At 41.1% G+C, this 22,006-nt stretch overlaps 1 protein-coding gene across 1 annotated transcript in view; it reads right to left on the bottom strand.

Annotated features, from left to right (window-relative positions):
* Nucleotides 1-17,379: 17,379 nt before the first annotated feature.
* The window catches only part of CEP120 (centrosomal protein 120), a 104,769-nt gene continuing 100,142 nt past the window's right edge, over nucleotides 17,380-22,006 (bottom strand). Inside the window, exon 20 of the mRNA XM_073676815.1 lies at nucleotides 17,380-18,013. Within this exon, the coding sequence (XP_073532916.1) occupies nucleotides 17,782-18,013 (232 nt within the window). The 3' untranslated portion in view covers nucleotides 17,380-17,781. The remainder of the gene's footprint in view (nucleotides 18,014-22,006) is intronic.

Below are 22,006 nucleotides of genomic sequence, written 5' to 3'. Positions count from 1 at the left end.
CTCAAAAAGAGCCTTACAATTTTTGTGTGTAAGTAAAGGCTTCTTTCTGGCCACTCTTCCATGAAGGCCACCTCTATGAAGTGTACGACATATTGTGGTCATGTAGACAGATACTCCAGTCTCAAATTGGGAACTTTGTAGCTCCTTCAGGGTTTTCTTTGGTCTCTGTGCTGCCTCTTCGATTAATGCCCTCCTTGCCCTGGCTGAGAGTTTTGGTGGGTGGCCCTCTCTTGACAGTTTTGTTGTGGTTCTGTTAGAACTCTCCTGTTAGTTTTTTTCTATTTTGGTCACGTGACCTGCTGCCTATTTATTCCAGCTCCGCCCTTCTGGCTTTGCTGGACTTCAGTGTTATTTGACTCTCTATCTAGCCAGGTACCTATCTCTCTAGTTCGTTTGGTCCTTTGGACCTCTAAATACTTTTTGTCTGTTTGTCTTTTTACTCCGCTACAACATCTGCTAGGAGGTGTCCAATTTTGTCCCAGTCCTTAGTTCTTTTAGGGACCCCTCCCTTTATTCTATAGGTCTGCGTTCAGACTAGCTGAGGACGAAGGCGGGTCTGTTCACAAGGAACAGGTCGCCCGCTGCAACGTAGGGAATCAGCTTAGTCTTATTGTAGGGACAGATTCCCTTTCTTTCCTTAGTTCTTGTCACAGATCATAACAGTAAGTCCAGCCCAAACTAAACTTGGAAAGAAATCCTGGGATCAGTATGGTGTCTGTTCAAGAGTTGGCTCAACGCCTGCAGGGATTGTCTCTAGAGGTGGCCAATCTCCAGCAACACGTGAGTAGCTGTCCTGGAGCGCATTTTGTGTAACCAAAGGTACGACTGCCTTATATTTTTGATGGTAAACAACAAGATTTTTTTTCCTTTAAAAATGCTTGTTTATTATATTTTCGTTTGAGACCCAGGTCCTCTGGGAATGAATCACAGCGCATTGGGTTTATCATGTCACTTTTGTGCAAGGAACCACAGGGGTGGGCCTTTTCTCTCCAACCTAATGATCCATGTTTTAGATCAGTGGAGTATCTTTTTTCGGCTATGGGGTTATTGTATGACGATCCTGATCGAGTCTCATCTGCTGAGACAGAACTGAGACGTTTGAAGCAGAGGTCAGGTGATGTTGAAAATTATTGTACACACTTCAGAAGGTGGTCTTCAGAGGTGAAATGGAATGATTCGTTTCTTGCCGGTCTAAGTGAAAGGGTTAAAGATCTGCTGATTGCATTTCCTGCACCTGTGACATTGCAAGAGGCCATGTAATTAGCTATACGTGTGGACAGGAGACTGCGTGCCAGGGTTAATGATGAGAAAATTCCTGCAATGGCAGCTCCTAGTCCTCAGAGGGTCTGCTCAGACGGCGGAGAACCGATGGAGGTTGGGGCAATATCACTCCGCTCTCAGGAAAGAGACCGCAGGTTTTCCAAGGGATTGTGTTTTTACTGTGGTAAATCTGACCATTTAATTAAGAACTGTGAGCTTCGTTTAAGCAAAGAAAAAAAAGGTCAGTTACGCCCGTATTGCTTGTTTGAATTCTAAGGGAGTATTTCTTGCAGGGAGTACCTTATTGCAGGAAGATTTGATTGAATTTCAGGTATTTGTGGATTGTGGTTCAACACTTAATGTGATTGATAAGGGTTTTTTGGAAAAACTTAAATTGGAATCCAAACCTTTGTCATCACCTATTTCTGTGATTGCTATTGACAACACTCCTTTGAAATGTATTACTCACAAGGTTGCTGAATTTTCCCTCACTATCAATGGTATTCACCAGGAAAATTTGGATTTGGTGGTATTAAATAATTTACCTTCTCCAGTAGTTTTAGGTTTGCCTTGGTTAAAACTGCACAATCCTTTACTGGACTGGTCTACTAATGAGATTAAGTCATGGAGTCCTAAGTGCTATGATAAGTGTTGTAACGGTCGCATTGCGGCTGTGGAAAAAGGGTAATTACCTGTACCTATTCAGGATTTTTGGAAGGTTTTTTCAGAGGAGGAGTCACAAGTTTTACCTCCTCATAGGGACTATGATTGCACCATTGAGTTTGTTCCTGGAGCTACTCTTCCCAAGAGTCGCTTATTTAATCTGACTATCCCTGAGAGAAAGGCCTTGGAGGAATACATACAGACGAGCTTGGCTGCTGGTCACATTAGACCTTCTAAGTCACCTATGGCTGTTGGATTTTTTTTTGTAAAAAAAAAGGACGGCGGTTTACGTCCATGTCTGGACTTTCGCGAAATTAATAAAATTACCGTACGCAATTCCTACCCATTGCCGTTAATTCCTGACTTGTTTAACCAGTTAGTGGGGGCCAAGTGGTTCTCTAAAATTGATCTCCGGGGGGCATACAATTTGTTACGAATAAAGGAGGGTGATGAATGGAAAACTGATTTTAACACTCCGGTAGGTCAATTTGAGAATCTGGTGATGCCTTTTGGTCTTACCAAGGCACCCGCGTTTTTTCAGAACCTTATTAATGACATCCTGAGACCTTTGATTGGTAAGAATGTGGTTGCGTATTTGGATGACATTTTGATTTATTCGCCAGATCTGGAGTCTCATTGGCAGAGCGTACGTGAGGTATTGCAGTTATTAAGTGACTATTCACTTTTTGCTAAGCTGGAGAAATGTGAGTTCGCTGTGCAGAGAATTAGTTTTTTGGGCTACATTATCTCCAGCGAGGGCTTTGAGATGGACCCGGTAAAGGTTCAGGCTGTGCAGGAATGGCCTAGGCCTATAGGTTTGAAATCGATACAGAGATTTTTGGGTTTCGCCAATTATTACAGAATATTCATTAAGAATTTTTCTGTAATTGTTAAGCCGCTGACCGATCTCACCAGGAAAGGTGCGAATACTGTCCAGTGGACTACTGAGGCCATTGAAGCTTTTATGTATCTCAAGGAGATGTTCAGTTCTGCCCCTATACTTATGCAGCCTGATGAGACCAAGCCTTTTTTGGTCGAGGTTGATGCTTCTTCGGTGGGGGTCGGTGCGGTTTTGTCTCAGGAGAACAAGGACGGAGTACATCCCTGTGCTTTTTTTTTGAAAAAATTTTCAGACACCGAACTTAATTACGATGTTGGTAATCGGGAATTGCTGGCTATTAAACTCGCGTTTGAACATTGGCGGCATTTCTTGGAAGGTGCTACATTTCCGGTTCAGGTTTTCACTGATCATAAAAATTTGATTTATCTAGATGCTGCCAAGCGCTTGAATGCCCGTCAGGCTAGGTGGGCACTTTTTTTTTCTCGTTTTAATTTTTCTGTTACTTACATTCCTGGTACCAAGAATGTTAAAGCCGATGCTTTATCTCGCAGTTTTTCTCCCATGGTTGGTACCGAGGAGGAGGAGAGCATTTTACAGGAAGGAGTTGTGGTAGCAGCATTGGACTCCGTTTTGGAAGATGGGATTCTGAAAGCCCAGGAGGATGCCCCATCTAACACTCCCCATGAAAGGTTGTTTGTGCCTAGAACCTTTAGGAAAGATTTGTTTGTGGAATATCATGAGTCTCGGTTGGCAGGTCATCCAGGAATTTCTGAGACTAAGAGACTTATAAGTCGCAGTTTTTGGTGGCCTGGGTGGCAGAAGGAAGTCATCAAGTGGGTGCGTCAATGTAAGGTGTGTGCTAGGTCAAAGGCTTCGCATACCCCTGCTGCGGGGTAGCTTTGCCCTCTGGAGGTTCCTAGTGCGCCTTGGACGCATCTGGCAATGGATTTTATTACTGACCTTCCTGTGTCCGAGGGTTTCACTGTCATCTGGGTGGTCGTGGACCGTTTTAGCAAGATGTGTCATTTGGTTCCTTTCATTAAACTACCCTGAACTAAGACACTAGCTAAGGCGTTTGTTAAGGAAATTGTCAGACTCCATGGCGTTCCCACCGACATTGTTTCTGATACGGGACCTCAGTTTGTGGCTCGCTTTTGGTGTGCTTTTTGTGACAGGTTGGGAGTCCATTTGTCATTTTCATCTGGGTATCATCCTGAGTCTAATGGACAGACAGAAAGAAAGAACCAGGATGTTGAACAGTTTTTGCGTTGTTTTGTGGCAGACAATCAAGAGGGGTGGTCTGAGTTTCTGCCACTCGCTGAATTTGCTCTTAACAACCATACTTCCTCTTCTGCTGGGTGTTCTCCTTTTTTTTGTTGTACTGGGAGACATCCGTCGTTTGGTTCGTTCTCCAAATTGATGTCGGCTGTACCGGAGGAGGAGAATTTTTCCGGTGATTCGGAGAGTTTGGACTGACGTACGTTGTAACCTTCAAGAGGCTAACAAAAAGTCCAAGATATATTTTAACAGGAAACATAAAGACGTTTTGTTTACGGTGGGTGACATGGTTTGGTTGTCTTCAAAGGATCTGCGGTTGAGGATTCCCTCTAAAAAATTGGGTCCGAAGTTTGTGGGGCCATTTAAGGTGCTTCAGGTGGTTAATCAGTCTGCTGTTAGGTTGGAGGTCCCCACCTCCTGGAAGATTAATCCTGTGTTTCATGTTTCCTTGTTGAAAAAGGCTGATGTATCGGATAGGGATGCTACTGTCACAGTTCCTCCGGTGGTGGAAGACGGCGAATATGAAATTTCTCGTATCCTGAATTCCAGAAGACATAGAGGGAGATTGCAGTATCTCGTCGCTTGGAAAGGTTTCGGTCCCGAGGATAACTCCTGGGTAGGGGCGGATGATGTCTCTGCTCCTAGACTTGTCAGAGCGTTCCACAGGAGGTTTCCTGATAGGCCTGGGCCTGGAGGATTAGGAGGATCCTCATAGAAGAGGGGGTACTGTTAGAACTCTCCTGTTAGTTGACCTGCTGCCTATTTATTCCAGCTCCGCCCTTCTGGCTTTGCTGGACTTCAGTGTTATTTGACTCTCTATCTAGCCAGGTGCTTTTGTACCTATCCCTCTAGTTCGTTTGGTCCTTTGGACCTCTAAGTACTTTTTGTCTGTTTGTCTTTTTGCTCCGCTACAACATCTGCTAGGAGGTGTCCAATTTTGTCCCAGTCCTTAGTTCTTTTAGGGACCCCTCCCTTTATTCTATAGGTCTGCGTTCAGACTAGCTGAGGACGAAGGCGGGTCTGTTCACAAAGAACAGGTCGCCCGCTGCAACATAGGGAATCAGCTTAGTCTTATTGTAGGGACAGATTCCCTTTCTTTCTTTAGTTCTTGTAGCAGATCATAACAGGTTCCATGTTCTTTCAATTTGATGATAATGGATTTGATGGTGCTCCAGGGGATCATCAGAGATTGAGATACTTTTTTATAACCCAACCCTGACTTGTACTTCTGAACAACTTTGTCCCTGACTTGTTTGAAGATCTCCTTGGTGACTTATGAAGGTAATTGCTTGCACCAGAAATTTTTAGGGGCTTCATCGCAAAATGAGTGAATACATATGCACATGACAATTTTTAGTTATTGGATCCCATAAATTTAATTTATGCCTACATTTTTCTCACTTCACTAACTTAGACTATTTAGTGCTGATGCATCACACACAAAATGGATCACAATAATATTTAAACACAGGTTGTAATGTAACAAAATAGGTAAAAACCCAAGTGGTGAATACTTTTGTAAGCCACTGTAGATTACTAGCACCACTCGAGAGCTGAAATAAAAAAAATGCTGAAGTGTTGCTTAAATAAGGAGATGGACGTACACTATAACTGAAGGTAGATATAACCATGATTGCATGATTTATCTCCTGCTGCATACTAAAGAAAACAGAACAATGATATGGAGAGTAGCATGTTCCAAAGTAAGTCACACATCTCTAGTAAACGTTCCTGTGAACAAAGAATCAAGAATATTGAACAGAAATTTATTTTGCAACCAGCTGGAGCTACTTCCACCCGTTTTCTCCACGAAATAATATAAAGTTTCACCATTTGAATTCTTAATAAATTAGATTATGACAATATATTATATCTGATCCACAATCTGATGAGGATTATTGTACAGCAGACTGAAATAAATGCATGGATTTACAGTGAAAAGCTAGGTGTATAGTAGATGCATAGATATGTCAGATGAACTATTATATCTAAACTGCTTCTACACCATATACACCTGTACTGGCAGGGTCATATTAGAGTCTGTCAACACAAAATGAGTGTCCAAACTATGAACATAATCCTAACTGTACCTTTAGTGTTTTAATCCCTTGCTGAGTTTGCCTAAAATCCTCCTTTAGACTGCAGCCCCACTATCAGTATTCGGTCAGTATTTTTTCTCAGGAGTGGGAGCCAAAACCAGGTGAGGAACAATCAGAGAAAAGGTATAATAGAAACAAGTCACCAACTCTGCATTTATCACCCACTCCTAGTTTTGGCTCCCACTCCTGAGAAAAAATACTGACTGAACACTGACCAACTACTGATAGTGGGCCGTGGCCTTATTCAAATATACTGATGAGATGCTCAGCGCACGTTGGCGTGGCCAAGTAGTTCAGTGCACCTTCCCAACTATAGTAGTGTTCAAAGTAACATCTGTGTGTTCTGTGAGTTAAGAACAAAATCTTTATACTAGTTTTTATTTCCATGCAATGGGAACATTGCACACTCTTTTCTAATTCAAAACATGAAGAGAAATGTATATAATTTTTAACTACTTTACCGAAAATAAAAAACGAACATTGGGCTGTTCTAAAAAATAGCAGTGTCTGCATTCGTCTTTACAAACTCACAATATGTACTCTTTTTTTTGAGGATTTAGCATTCCTGTCAATCATTTACCTAATGTTTAGTTGTATACCCATAGTTTTTTAGAACTGCTTCACATCTATGTTGCATAGAGTCAACCAATTTCTGGCACCTGTCAACTGTTATTCCAGCCCAGGATGCTTTGACTACATCCCACAATTTTTTGGCATTTGTTGGCTTTGCTTCAGAAATGGCATTTTTGATGTCACCCCACAAGTGTTCTATCGGATTAAGGTACGAGAATTGGGCTGGCCACTCCATAACCTCATTTTTGTTGGAATGGAACCAAGATTTTGCTCGCTTACTCGTGTGTTTAAGGATGTTGTCTTGTTGAAACACCCATTCCAAGGGCATATCCTCTTCAGCGTAAGGCAACATGACCTCTTCAACTATTTTAATATATGCAAACTGGTCCATTATCTATGGTATGCGGTAAATAGGTCCGGCACCATAGTAAGAGAAACATGCCCATATCATGATGCTTGCACCACCATGCTTCACTGTCTTCAGAGTGTACTGTGGCTTGAATGCAGAGTTTGGGGGTCGTCAGACGAACTGTCTGAGGCCCTTGGACCCAAAAAGAAAAATTTTACTTTCATCAGTCTACAAAATGTTTCTCCATTTCTCTTTAGGCCAGTTGATGTGTTCTTTGGCAAATTGTATTAGCTTCAGTACATGTCTTTTTTTTAAAGTGCGATTTTGCAGGGACTTCTTGCTAAGAGATTAGCTTCACATAGGCATCTTATGAGGCTATGTGCGCATGTTCATTATTTGATTGCAGAACTTTCTGCAAGGTTTCTGCATCTCTTGGCAGCAAAAACACTGTGACAAAAATGCAAGTTTTGCAGCGATTTTGGTGCATTTTTTATGCCTTTTTTATGCGTTTTTGTAGAGCAATGAATGCTTTTTGGAGCTAAATAAAGATATTTGAAAAAAGAAACGTTGGACATCGCTTTAACCCTTGGATTACCGTCGAACCTGGGGTGAGTATATTGGTTAATTTAAATGATTAAAGAATGTTTCTGTTGTATTTCAAATAAAGTATTTTATTCTCAGTGTGTGTGTTTATTTAACTCTTTACTTAGTAATGAGGGTGTCTGGCTGACACCTCTTCATAACAAAAGCCAGTCAGTGACACCTAATCCCATTAAGTCAAATCCCATTACTCCTAATGCTGCACTAGTGTTGTCAGTATATGCAACATTTCAATCTGTAAAAATCTGCAGCAGAGACTAGCATCTCCACTACAGAAATTGACATGCTTCGGATGAGTTTGGGTATGTGCCCATGATCAAGAAATGCTGTGGGTTTGAAGCTGCATATTTATGCAGCGTCAAACCTGCAGCGGCCACATGTTACAGCATAGTGGATGGGATTTCTAGAAATCCCATGTCCATCATGCGTGCATCTGATACGGCTGCTCACCCGCGGACACTGACATGTGGCACATCTTTCAGGACCGCAGCATATCAATTTCTCTTGCAGACTCGCTAGTCTTCGCAACATCAATTTGACCACTAGAATGTATTGAATGCGGTAAATCCGCATGGTTCAGTGAACACACGTGGATTTGCCTGTGTTCAATAGAACGCAGTGTTTTGGACGCAGCAAAAAAATGGCGTGGGCTCCAGCATCATCTTCATAACCAGTAGAGGGAAAGCCAACCACTGGGGGGGCTGAAATTACTAGCCAGGGAAAGGGCCATTAGCCAAAAATGTTCCCTGGCTATTAATAACAGCCCACAGCTGTTTGCTTAGCTTTTACTGGCTAGATTACATGGGTACCCCAGAAACAAATTGACATAGGATCCCCCTATAAAATCTAACCACCAAAGGATAGGCAGACAGCTGTGGGCAGATATTAATAGCCTGGGAAGGGGCATGGAACATGGCCCCCTCTGAGGCTAATAGTATCAACTCTCAACCAGCCCAGAAATGGCGCATCAATAAGATGCGCCAAATTTGGCGCTTAGCCTCAGCTCTTCCCACTTGCCATGGTGCGGAGGCAAGTGGGGTAATAGGGTTGGTGTGCATGTCAGCCTTGTATTAGCAACTGACATGAAGCCCAGGTTAGTAATGGAGTGGTCTATAAGACGCCCCCGTTACTAATCCCGTAGTAAAGTTTTTGAAATAAAGACACAGCCAGAATAAAGTATTTTATTTTAAATAAAATTCCACATGGTTTCAATCATTTATTTAAAAATAAAAAACACCATATCCTCACCTAACACCCATTCCGCTGAAGCCATTGTCACCTGTAAAAAAATAAATAAATAAAAAAACAACCATATCCCTCACCTGTCCGCCGTGATGACATAATCCAGTGTCCCACTACGATCTGGGTGACTTCTACAGTTGTCACACCAGCAATCACTGGTGTGACTGTTCTAGAGGACAGCACTCTATACGCTGACAGGAGTGTAATCATTCCTGTCAGTGTATAGCGTTGAGCTGACAGGACAGAGGTCACTGGAATTCAAACAGCTGATGATCTCTAGTGACCTCACTTACTACATCAGTGCTGCATGAGAAAGTTCTCACACAGTGCCGTAAGTGAGGTCACCGGAGCTCTCAGCTGATCATCAGCTGATTGAACTCTAGTGACCTCAGTCCCGGCAGCTCAGCGTTATACACTGCGATCGCTCTCCCGTCAGTGTACAGAGTGCTGCCGGGTGATTGAGTCACCGTGGGACACTCGTGATGATGGCAGTAGGTGAGTATAATGTGTTTTTTATTTTAATAGCAATTTATTTTAACTTTTTTTTACACTACGCATAGGCGCCGGCTGAGGAGACTACTCCTCCCCTCAGCCGCGCCTGCTTCCGCTGTTATCAGCAGGAACGGCCATAGGATGATGGCAGGAGTAGACTCCTGCGGGCAATTTTTTGTGCGTTTTTGACTCATTGACTTGAATTGAGCCAGTCAAATATGCAGCAAAAATCTGCAGCAAATCCAAAAATATTTTTATACCTGCATTTTTGCTGCAGATTTGACTGACTCAACTGAAGTCAATGGGTGAAAAATTCTGCAAAAATGCACAAAGAATGGACATGCTGCAGATTTAAACGCAATGCCAGTCTTGACAGGAAAAATTCCTGTTCATGTGCACAGCACTCCAGGATTGTCATTGCATTAGCTGGCACAAGGATTCCCTAGCGATTTTGGCCCATTTCCACGCTGCAAAAACATTGTGAAAATGCAACAAAAACGCACAGTGTGCACATATCTTAACTGTCACAGTATCACATGTAACTTGAGACTGTCTTTGATCATCCTAGAGCTGATCATTGGCTGAGCTTTTGCCATTCTGGCTATTCTTCGATCCATTTGAATGACAGTCTTCCATTTTCTTCCATGTCCCTCTGGTTTTTCTTTCCATTTTAAAGCATTGGAGATCATTTTAGCTGAACAGCCTATCACTTCTTTCTAAGGTTTACCCTCTCCAATCAACTATTTAATTAAAGTATGCTGTTTTTCTGAACAATGTCTTGAACGACCCATATTTCTCAGGCTTTCAAGGGGAAATGCATGTACAACACGTGCTGGCTTCACCCTTAAATAAGTGTCACCTGATTCACATCTGTTTCTTCACAGAATGATTGACCTCACTAATTGAATTCCACACTGCTATTATTTTGAACACACCCCCTTTCAATTGTTCATTTAAATACACAGACTCAAAAACCTGCAGATCATGAATGCTGAGTCTGGTGTTTTTCTTAGAATCTACTGCACCAACTGGTAAATTGTTTGACATGTGGTAATATAATTTATACCAAAAACAGTGATTAATCTGGTTAGTCATATTGGACTGCTATTATTTTGAACACTAGTGTACTTGTCATACACATATACTTCACAGGAGTTAGAGCTGTCAATCAAGAAAGAGGAGGCAGAGATAAGTGTATTATTTATTTGTTATGCGTTGCTTATTAAGCACCATCATATTCCGCAGTGCTTTACAGACATCATCATCATCACTGTCCCCATTGTGGCTCACCATCTAAATTATCCATCAGTATGTCTTTGGAAACTGGAGGAACCCCATGCAGACACGGGGAGAACAAAAACTCCTTGCAGATGTTGTCCTTGGTGATATTTAATTTCAGGACCCCAGTGCTGCAAAGCAACAGTGCTAACCACTGAGCCACCATGCTGCCCAATAAATAGAAAACAAGTAAGTTAGAAGGTGCACTAAACTACTTATCCTTGTGAGGGGTGCACCACGCACCTCATTAGCATGTTTTAATTAACACGAATTTCGGGCAAATGCAGCAACGGATTAATGCACTGAATGTATAATTTGTATAAGGGCTATGTTCCCTACAAGGTGCTGTGCTTAGTTTGGACACTCATTTTGTGCTGACAGACTCCCATTAAGGGTGCTTGAGGTACTGGAGCCCCACAAAAAGCCTACTATAGCTCAGGGGTGAAATCTCCAAACCAATGACACTCATTCTAGGTTGTCCACCTTTGGGGAAAATTATTCATATTTTTTTTCCACTTAAATGCATAGATTTGGGGCTAAACATAATTTTTGCAGTCAGGTTTCATTAAAATTGTTGCACAATTTAGCTTTTACAGGCTCCCTTGTTTCCCTGAACATTCAACTGTGATGTGGTCTTAAATAAGCTGAGAGGAGTACAGAAGAAGACAAAAGCATTGCAAACTGCCTGTCAGACCATCACAGCAGGCTGACAAATGGATTCTCAGTTAACTAATTCTGCAGCCAACAATACATAAAGAAATACAGAGGCTGTAGAAGTCAAAAGGTGCAAAAATGTTAAAGAAACCCAATTGCAATAATGATTTTTAACCCCAATTACATGCAGTTAAGTACGATTTTTTTCCCCAAAGGTGGAAGCTTTATGGAACATGCACCATCTCCATCGAATCTCAAACTCTAATATTTGCAACCCCTGGCTCTAAGTACAGCTGCTACAGTAGTCTGGCAGCTACAATCTCAGTGATGTTTATAGAGCCAATAGCCTTTATGATCAAATATTATCACCCATTTTGGACTGTAATAAGGATACATTAGGAATGTTTCTGATTGTACCCTTTATGACATTATAAACTCCTGTGGCATCACCACATGCATTGCTCCCATATATGTGACCCATTAGACTATGTCCCAGACAACTTTCCTGATGACATTATCACCAGTGACATCTCAAAGACAGTGACACCTAACGTGTCATTACATACTATGGAGCCTTATAGGGAATATGAGATGCCACATGAATGGACTTACCCAACTCCTGTGTGCATCCACAATCGATGTATGCAGCAAAATCTCAGTATATCCTAGGTGACATATACAGCAGTGTCCTATGAAATGTATACACAGCAGTGTCCTATGAAATGTATACACAGCAGTCTCAGTGTCTCATAGGTGATGTATACACAGCAGTCTCAGTGTCTCCATGGTGATGTATATAGCAGAGTCTTAGTGTACCCTATGTGATTTATATACAGCAGTCTCAGTGCATCCTATGTGATGTATAAAGTAGTCTCAGTGTATCCTAGGTGGTGTATATACAGCAGTCTTGGTGTCTCCTATGTGATGTACAAAGTAATCTCAGTGTCTCCTGTTATGTATACAGCAGAGTCTCAGTGTCTCCTATGTGATGTATACAGATGTATACAGCAGGATCTCAGGAGATCTTGTGAGGATCGGAGGTTGCGTGCAGGTAAGTACCGGGCGACTAGGTCACAGATGTATGGAGGAGACAGGTTGTAGATGGCTTTGTATGCCAAGGTTAGGGTTTTGAACTGGAGTCTCTGGGTAATGGGGAGCCAGTGAAGGGATTGACAGAGAGGAGAGGCTGGGGAATAGCAGTAGGACAGGTGGATTAGTCGGGCAGCAGAGTTTAGGATAAATTGGTGGGGTGCGATAGTGTTAGAGGGGAGGCCACAGAGCAGGAGGTTGCAGTAGTCGAGGCGGGAGATTATGAGGGCGTGCACTAATGTTTTTGCAGATTCTTGGTTGAGGAATGTGGGGATCCGGGAGATATTTTTGAGTTGGAGTCGGGAGGAAGTGGAAAGGGCTTGGATATGTGGTTTGAAGGAGAGATCAGAGTCCAGGGTTACCCCGAGGCAGTGAGCTTGTGGGACTGGAGAGAGTGGGCAGCCATTGACTTTGATGGATAGGTCAGATGGGGGGGGATTGAGTGATGTATACAGCAGACTCTCAGTGTATCCTATGTGATGTATACAGCAAAGTAATAGTGTATCCTATGTGATGTATAGACAGCAGTCTCATTGTATACTATGTGATGTATACAGTGGTCTCATTATATCATGTGTTGTACAGGATGTAGCAGAGTCATAGTTTCAACCTGTCTCACCTACTATATCACTGCTCTCTTATATAAAGTAGAAAATATATTGACAGGCTTATGAAACCTGTCTAAAATAAGAACTATCTTTGTTTTCAAGAGCAGAATACAAAATAAAAGCAGCTGCATGAATTGATATGATGAGCTACAGGCAGCAACAACAGGTTTTCTTGACAGATTCATAAGTCTTCAATGACATGTTTAGCTTCATGGTAGAACATACAGAGGGACAGAGCAGAGCTGGTGGGTTGGAAGGGGACGGGTGAAAGAGCTACTAAGGGAATTTCATACATGAGGTCATACTCGACTTAACAGGAAATCATAAACTGACTTCCTGTCTACACATTAGTGCATGTACTGAACTGGCAGTCAAACTAAGGATCAGATGACCCAACTTTCTATAATAAAGTAGGGTAAATTTATAGATGTGACTGGTGGGATTATGTAGATTAAATAGAGAATGTGGATGATGAGTAAACATTATTTGGGCAACAAAAATGCTGGAGTGGCACTTTGCTTGCTCAAATTCTAATTTAAAGAATTATATACAATTTTACAGCAAAACAAAATACTACACAAAACCTTTTCATGATTTACAATGGACTAGGATAAAGCTAACATTTTTTCATTGTATTTAAACTGAAATTAGAGCATATATGATATGAAAGCAAATTTTTAACATATTTAAACAAATCTCAATCCTATTAATCTTTTTTTATAAAATAATCCCTTCTACATTCTTTTCTGAACTACGGCAATAAAGATTACACATATTTTAAACAAAAAAGCCCACTTAAACTAATTTTGGCTCCAAAGCAAATTTGATGAGACAGGGGTCATTTAATAACCCTTTTGCTTTTCAGGCACTGCACTCAGACAGCTACACAGTGGTTACAGAGCAATAAAGTGGACAGAATTTGAATGGAGTTTGCAGCGTCCAGATTCAATTTGGCTTCATATTTCGGCACAAGTTCCCTGGGACACATTAAATGAGCCTCTATATAGACTGATGCATACAGAATTTTCCAACCATTGGACGGTTCCCAGCTTTTGAATGGATACAGACATTTGTGACAACAAACACTTTTTTTCCCAGACAGTGCAGTTGAAAGTTGAGGCCGTCTCTAGACACTCGCATCTGAATTAATGTCTACAACTCAGTGTTGACTGCTATATTTTTTTTCTACCACCCAAATACTTAAGAAACAAGTTCTCAAACCATCTCATTTGCAAGTTTCTTCGCAATTTAGCAGCCATATTACAATGTCTGTGGGAAATAACCCCAACTGTAGGGATAAGCATTGCTATGTAGTCCAAGATACTCTTTCAATTGTATTTTTGGAGTAATGTCCAGAAGTCAAGCACAGTTTCCCAACCTAATGCCTCATTCAGATGTACATTTTCACACATACATGTTTTATCAATGTTTTTAACAAACAGAACACACACCCATTATAGTCTAGGGATTCACATGTCCATATTTTTATGTGGACTGTGTGTTCCTGAAAAAATCATAGGGGCACGTCTGATTTTGATCGGAAACGCAGATCAAAATCGCCCAAACAATTCTATGGGTCACGTACCGCACACGCATGCCATGAGTGTGTAATTTGTGTGATGTTCCCTTTGCATTTTATTTTTTTTTGCACATGAAAAGACTACTGATGAAAGACTGATGGTAACAAGTGATTCACTGACCAAACAATGATGATCCAAATCTGAACCAAAACACTATTAAAAATCTAAACATTTTTTTGCATATGAGAAAAATCACTGACATCTGAATGAGGCCTATGTGTGATCTTATAATTTAAAGTTTTGCTACTCATTTTCTTCCAAAATAATGCTTGCTACCTGGAAACATTTAGTGTCATCTTTAGCCTAGTTTCCATTTTTCAGGCTATCCACTGTTTTTACCTCTGACGTTGCACAAAAATGATGGAAAGAAACTAATGCCAGAACTGATCCCAGGCATCCGGCGCATCAGTTGTTGCACCTGAATGGTCTCAGAGCTACTACTACCAATGATGAAACCCAGCCTTTCATCTTTGATCTCTTCTGAAAGTCTAGTGTATGGACTTGATATTTTTCTCTGAAATGCTCCAGTGTATCAGAAAACATATATTTTAAAGATCTAGCCAAGGACAATAAGCAGAGATAAGACTAGTCTGGCTTCATCCCTGGCCGACTCTTCCAAGTGCCACTGCAGGTTATTGACAGGTCTCTCCTATAAACTAATCCAACTGCACCCCTGATCAGTTTCTACCAGTGCTGCTAAAGGTAATTGACCGGTCTCTTGCTATGGTAGAGACTTGTCAATCACTTGCAGTAGCACTGGAGAGAGCCGGCCAGGGCAGACGTGACACTTCAACCTCAACTGAAGTAAAAACCTCCTGTAGTGACCAGGTAATTACAACAGATCTGATCTGAATACCAGTCACTCACCAAGACTGGGATTTGTTTACGCACAGGCGGAGCAGTACACTTCTGAGGCAATAGCTTCCTCAGTTCAAAGCACTGGTTCCCAGATTTTTTGGAGCCAGTGGTCAGTGATGAATATTGGGGCTCGCATCAATCCGATATTTATGGGAAATGGACAAACATAACACATTCACTCACATCACTGTAATGCTATTCTAATCCCTCCAACTTAATATTGTTCAGATAGAAGATGCCATGTTTCATCTCCTTAGAAAGGTAAAATCGCGATAGGAAACATGATGACAATATCTACTGCCTGTTACCTTCAGGGGCGAAGATATTCTGATTATGATTTTATGATCTCATAAAATTCTAACAGACCTAGCACATCCCACAACCAACTAACATATGAGCTCACCAAGGAGAGGTATGTGAGCATAACCTTGATCTAATAAAAAGCAGAATTTGGGTTTTTGCATTTTATCAGTCCTGTAAGGTACAGCTTGATGTGGGTTCTGTCCATTTTACTTCATCCGCTAAGCACTGTGCCATTTCTGTGACATCGGGTTTAGGAATTTTCTTTAGGGACATATATACCAGGATAGAAGGTATATAGTACAGACCAAAAGTTTGGACACACCTTCTCATTTAAAGATTTTTCTGTATTTTCATGACTATGAAAATTGTACATTCACACTGAAGGCATCAAAACTATGAATTAACACATGTGGAATTATATACTTAACAAAAAAGTGTGAAACAACTGAAAATATGTCTTATATTCTAGGTTCTTCAAAGTAGCCACCTTTTGCTTTGATGACTGCTTTGCACACTCTTGGCATTCTCTTGATGAGCTTCAAGAGGTAGTCACCGGAAATGGTCTTCCAACAATCTTGAAGGAGTTCCCAGAGATGCTTAGCACTTGTTGGCCCTTTTGCCTTCACTCTGCGGTCCAGCTCACCCCAAACCATCTCGATTGGGTTCAGGTCTGGTGACTGTGGAGGCCAGGTCATCTTTAAATGAGAAGGTGTGTCCAAACTTTGGTCTGTACTGTACATATATATTACACATTAGCACATGCACAAAGCAGTATATGGGCTCAAGATAGTCTATGAGTCTGCCTCAGACGTTCTATTCAGCTTACTCACCAGACTGTTCCTGCAAAAGTTGAGCGTTGCTGCTTGTAGAAGAAAGCGCATCACAGTGGTGATTTGAGCAATCAGTGAAGATCTCATTACCTGGACCCCCTCATGCCTCGGCAGTACATTTAAATATGTCAATTCTAAAAAAAAAATAATGGAAATGAAAGTCACTTTATTTAAATAGTATGTTGTCTTACCCATGAAAATTCACCTAGTGTCAGCTACTAGGTGTCTCCATTCTGTCTAACTTGTTGTCCATAGTATGTTGTCCAGTGTAATACGTCTCTAGGACCAGGGATGAGACACAGACGGATTAATGGAAGTTGGTATGCCTGAATGTGGTTTGACAGTCAGGAGATCAGAAGCAGATAGATAGAGAGGCTTGCTTTCGGTTCAGGGCAGGATAGCCATTGTATAATGGCAGGAGCACTGCATGTTGCAAAGTGAGGAAAGGCAAGTTCCTGCAACTATATTGCTAGCAGAAGGCCAGAATGGGAATAAGTCACTTAAAGGGAGTGGATAGCAAGTTACAAAGCAAAGGACCAGGACAGGTCTTGGCGTATTAGACTGGTCAATACATTAAAAGCGTACACTTACATTGCTCCTGAAGCGTAAGAGTACTAACTTGTTCAGATGGGTGATGGCAGCAAGATGATGCTTTTGTACAGCTTGTGTGTGAAAGAACAGATATGCGTCAAATACTTTTTGACTGAAAATTAAACTAAACAATAGGACGGTCTGTTTCTGATTATTTGCCATCAAGTTTTCTAAGAGAACATATCAAAATATTAACCGTTAGAACATTTTATTAGAAAACTGTGGGTACTGTTAAACATTTCCAAACCATCCAAAACCAGCCAGAATTTACAATTTTCAAAATCAATTACATAGGGCATACATTATTCATTGCACTGTCACATTCAGAAGAAAAAAAAAACACAGAACAAAAAGCAGCACTTAAAAAAGGTCATAAATAGAAATGAGCAGGTTTTTAGTACACTCTTAAATTACAATTTTACAAAAATATGAATTGATCTGTACAAGAAATTTAAAAATATGATGCTTAAAAAACAATATAGAGCCCTAGCCCTTTGTATTTTTTTTAACATGCAGATGAAATTGAACCATGGATAGTAATCATCATTCATTAGAGCACAGTGGGTAGATGTTGGCCAAACATGGCTAAATCATCATCTTATACTCCTCGTTGCCATTGTCTCTCGAATTTGACGATCCAGCTCACTAATGATCCGATCTTCATGAGTATAGACGCCTGTTCTTAATAAGGTGTCCCTCTCTTCAATTAAGCGAGACAGGAAGTCATCCAAACCTTCATCTTGTGGCCTGGACCCTGAGGTTGTCACTCTTCGTTCCCGGCTTTTAGAAGTTTCAGGCTGTTTTTGGTCTTCTTGCAGCCGGAGTCTAATGGAAACAGAAAATGTTTCTGTTTTAGTGAAATGAGAGACGTTCATATGACAAATTACCTATCAGAGCAGCAAAGACAACATAATGCATGAATTTATTAATGTATTTCAGCATTTAATTATAAAAAGTGTTAAAGGGTCAATATTGACTTTTAGCATTGCTACATCCAATAGGTGGTGCTATAGGCCAAGTCCTCTTCTCTGAAGTGGCTCTTTGCATAATCAGATCCATAGAACTGAGCAGTCCCTGCTACCAGAGGAACTCATGGCATACTTAGCAATTAGTCTTTTGCACACAGAAAATCTAGGTCAAATCTGGTAAGAAATTGGGTGACTTTAAAGGGAATCTGTCACCAGGTTTTTGCTACCCCATCTGAGATCAGCATGATGAAAAAGAAGAGACGCAGATTCCAGCAGTGTCACTTACTGGGCTGCTTTCTGCAATTTTCATAAAATCACTGTTTTATTTGTTGCAGATCTACCAGATCTCTCAATGCAGAGAGCTTCATAGACAGCTACATTTCATTGATGGGATAATGAATTCACAGATGGTAGCATCTTCTCTTTCAATTTAGTGCAGTACATCACTCTGTGCACTTGGTAGACATCCACTTCTGCAACATCATGATAATCCAAAATATACAGCTGCTGCATTTCTGCAGAAGAACAGGGTGAAAGAGATTAAGTTGCCAAGTGTCTCCTGATCTGAACCCAACCAAAACACCTATAGGGAATCATGAAGAGACAAGTTGATCATCATTCTCAATCCAGACTCAAAAAGAGGTCGTTCTTAAAGAATGGAAAACGATAGATATTGGAATATGTCGCCAACTTGTTCCTTCCATGCCTACACGACTTGGTGCCGTCCTTAACCGGTTCCCGACCGTCCACTGTAGATAAACGTCCGCGCTGCCTGGGCTCTGTGCAGCGCGGATGTTTAAAAACTGTGGGTGGTCCCGCAGCGCTCAGGACCCCCAGGGTCCTGCAAGCGCGGCAGGAGCAGTGCAGAGCATTAGCTCTGACAGGGAACATCATCGGGACCTGATTGGATCAGGTCCCAGTGATGTTAACCCTTTGCTGTCTTCTATATGCCGCGATCTATAGTGATCGCGGCATATAGAAGACAGCAGGAGGAGAGGGGGTCGTCCACTTACCTCTCCGACGACCCCTGATACCTTCCAGGACCTTGGGTTGCTATGGCAGCTGGAGGTCACATGACCGCCTCCAGCTCTGCCATATATGGTGTCCTGCCTGGCTCAGCCTGCAGCCTGCAGCTGAAGCCAGGCAGGAGACACAGTGTGAAACAGTCAGTGAAGATCTCATGTAATGTAATATATGTCTATTACATTACATGAGATCAGGGATCAGAAAAATAAAAATTAATGTCCCATACAGGGACTAAGTAAAAATGTAAAAAAAAGTAAAAAAAAATGTTTTGAAGCTGTTAAAAAAAAATACAAAATAAATTAAAATAAATAAATAAAATATTAAACCGATAAATTCGTATATTTATGCAAAAATAAAAAAAGTACACATATTTGGTATTGCCGCGTCCGAAACAACCCGAGCTATAAAACGGTCACACTAATTAACTCCTTCTGTGCACACCGTAATAAAAATAAATAAAATACGGAGCAAAAAACTATGCTTTTTCCTCATATCGCCAAACAAAAAGTGGAAAAAAATGAAATCAAAAAGCAAAATGGAAATAAAAATGGTACCGCTGAAAACTTCATCTTGTTCCGCAAAAAAAAAAGCCGCCATACAGCTCCATCAGCCGAAAAATAAAAAAGTTATAGCACTCAGAATAAAGCAATGCAAAAAAAAAATTTGTTCTATAAAATTGTTTTATTGTGTAAAAGCGTCAAAACATTAAAAAAATAAACAGTAAGTGTAGTATCGCTGTAAACGTACTGACCCGAAGAATAACGCTGCCTGATCACTTTTACCACACGCAGAACGGCATAAAAAAAAACAACTCAAAAAACAATTCCTGAATTGTTGGTTTTTGTTAATTTTACCTCCCAAAAAACGGAATAGAAAGCGATCAAAAAATGTCCCGTACCCAAAAATGGTACCAATAAAAATGTCAACTCGTCCCGCAAAAAACAAGCCGTCACATGACTCTGTCGGCCGAAATATGGAAAAATTATAGCTCTCAAAATATGGCGATGCAAAAACTAGATTTTCCAAAAAAAAAAAGCGTCTCTTAGTGTGTGACAGCTGTCAGTCATAAAAACCCAATATAAATCTGGTATCTCTGTAATCGCACTGACCCGAAGAATAAAGTAATCTAATCAGTTATATCACACTAGGAACGGCGTAAAAAAATAAATAAAACCAATTCTTCACCTGCTACTGATTTGTTTATTATGTCTCGGCACACATTTATCCTGCGCTCTGCGCTGAGCACTTACGCCAGAGTTTCCGTGTAAATCTCTGAAATATGTGATTCAGCCGGAACCTATGACGGAAGATTCCCTGTAATGAGGCAGATATAGGCCACTGTGGATGCCGTCTGGCCTGTGATCCCACGGTGTCATTTATTTTAGGCGTGCATAAAAGTGCGGTTGGCCACAGTTTTGTGCACTTCTGAAAAAAAGGACACCACAAAACAGAGGCCAGACGGAGTCCAGAGTAACTCTGCTGCCTCATTATAGTGAATGGATCCTGCAGGGGTTTCATTTGAATTACATCACTTGGAAATTTAGATGGAAACCCCGATGTAAGTGCTCAGCCTAGAGCGCCGGATAAATGTTACGTAAAATGTTCCCAATAAAAGCTTCAACTCAGTCCTCAAAAAAAGCTAGTCCCCACTCAGGTCCGTCATCTGTTAAAAATATAAGGGACTTCCAAGTTACTGGTAGCAGAAAGGCTCTGGAAAAGCAAAATGGCCCTTGCCCCCCAAAAGAAATTCAGAAAATTTTGTGCTCCCAATCCAAATGCCTATTCTACAATAATTTGTTCTCCAATTGTCAAATAGCGCTCCGTCCCCCCCAGATCTCGCCGTATGGCTGAGTGGTACGATACAGCCACATATGGGGTATTGCCACTTTTAGAAGAAATTGTGTGACACATTTCGGCACCATTTTTACCCATTGCCCTGTGTGAAAATGTAAAATCTGAGAGTAAAACATTTTTTTGTGGTAAAAATATAATTATGCTTTTTTCACTGCCCAATGGTATAAATTAAAAAATTAAAAAATGCTCACTACTTCCCTAGATGAATTCCTTGAGAGGTGTAGTTTACAAAATGGGGTCACTTGTGGGGGTTTCTGCTGTTTCGGCATGTCAGCGACTCTTCAAATGTGACATGGTGTCTGCTGCCTATCCCAGCCAACATAGCGCTCCTTTCTCTTCCGAACCCTGCCGTACACCAAAGCAGTGGTTTTCCCCCACATATGGGATATCAGCGTACTCAGGAGAAATTGTACAACAAATCTCATGGTGCAATTTCTACTGTTACCCTTATGATAATGCAAAATTAGGGAATGAAAAACATTTTTTGTGGGAAAAATGTGAAAATTTTATTTTTATGGCTCAATATTATAAACTTCTGTGAAGCAGCTGGGGGTGCAAGGTGCTCACCACACATCTAGATAAGTTCCCTAAGGGGTCTAGTTTCCAAAATGGTGGCACTTGTGGGGGGTTTCCACTGTTTAGGCACATTAGTGGCTTCCCAAATGCAACATGGCGTCCGCTAATTATTCAAACAAATTTTACATTCAAAAAGTCAAATGGCGCTCCTTCCCTTTCAAACCCTGCCGTGCGCCCAAACAGTGGTTTGCCTCCACATATGGGGTATCAGCACGCTCAAGAGAAATTGCACAAAAAATTTTGGGGTCCATTTTTTCCTGTTACCCCTGCGAAAATAAAAAAAATTGGGTCTAAAGTAACATTGTTGTGAAAAAAGTTAATTGTTAATTTTTTTCTTCCACATTCCAAAAATTCCTGTGAAGCACCTGAAGGGTTAATAAAGTTCTTGAATGTG

The sequence above is a fragment of the Phyllobates terribilis genome, unplaced genomic scaffold (assembly GCF_046119375.1).
Source record: "Phyllobates terribilis strain yellow unplaced genomic scaffold, ASM4611937v1 Scaffold_1__5_contigs__length_1240528914, whole genome shotgun sequence".
NCBI lineage: Eukaryota > Metazoa > Chordata > Amphibia > Anura > Dendrobatidae > Phyllobates > Phyllobates terribilis.
Note: the sequence above shows the minus strand (reverse complement) of the source record. Positions and strands in the feature narration are given on the sequence as shown.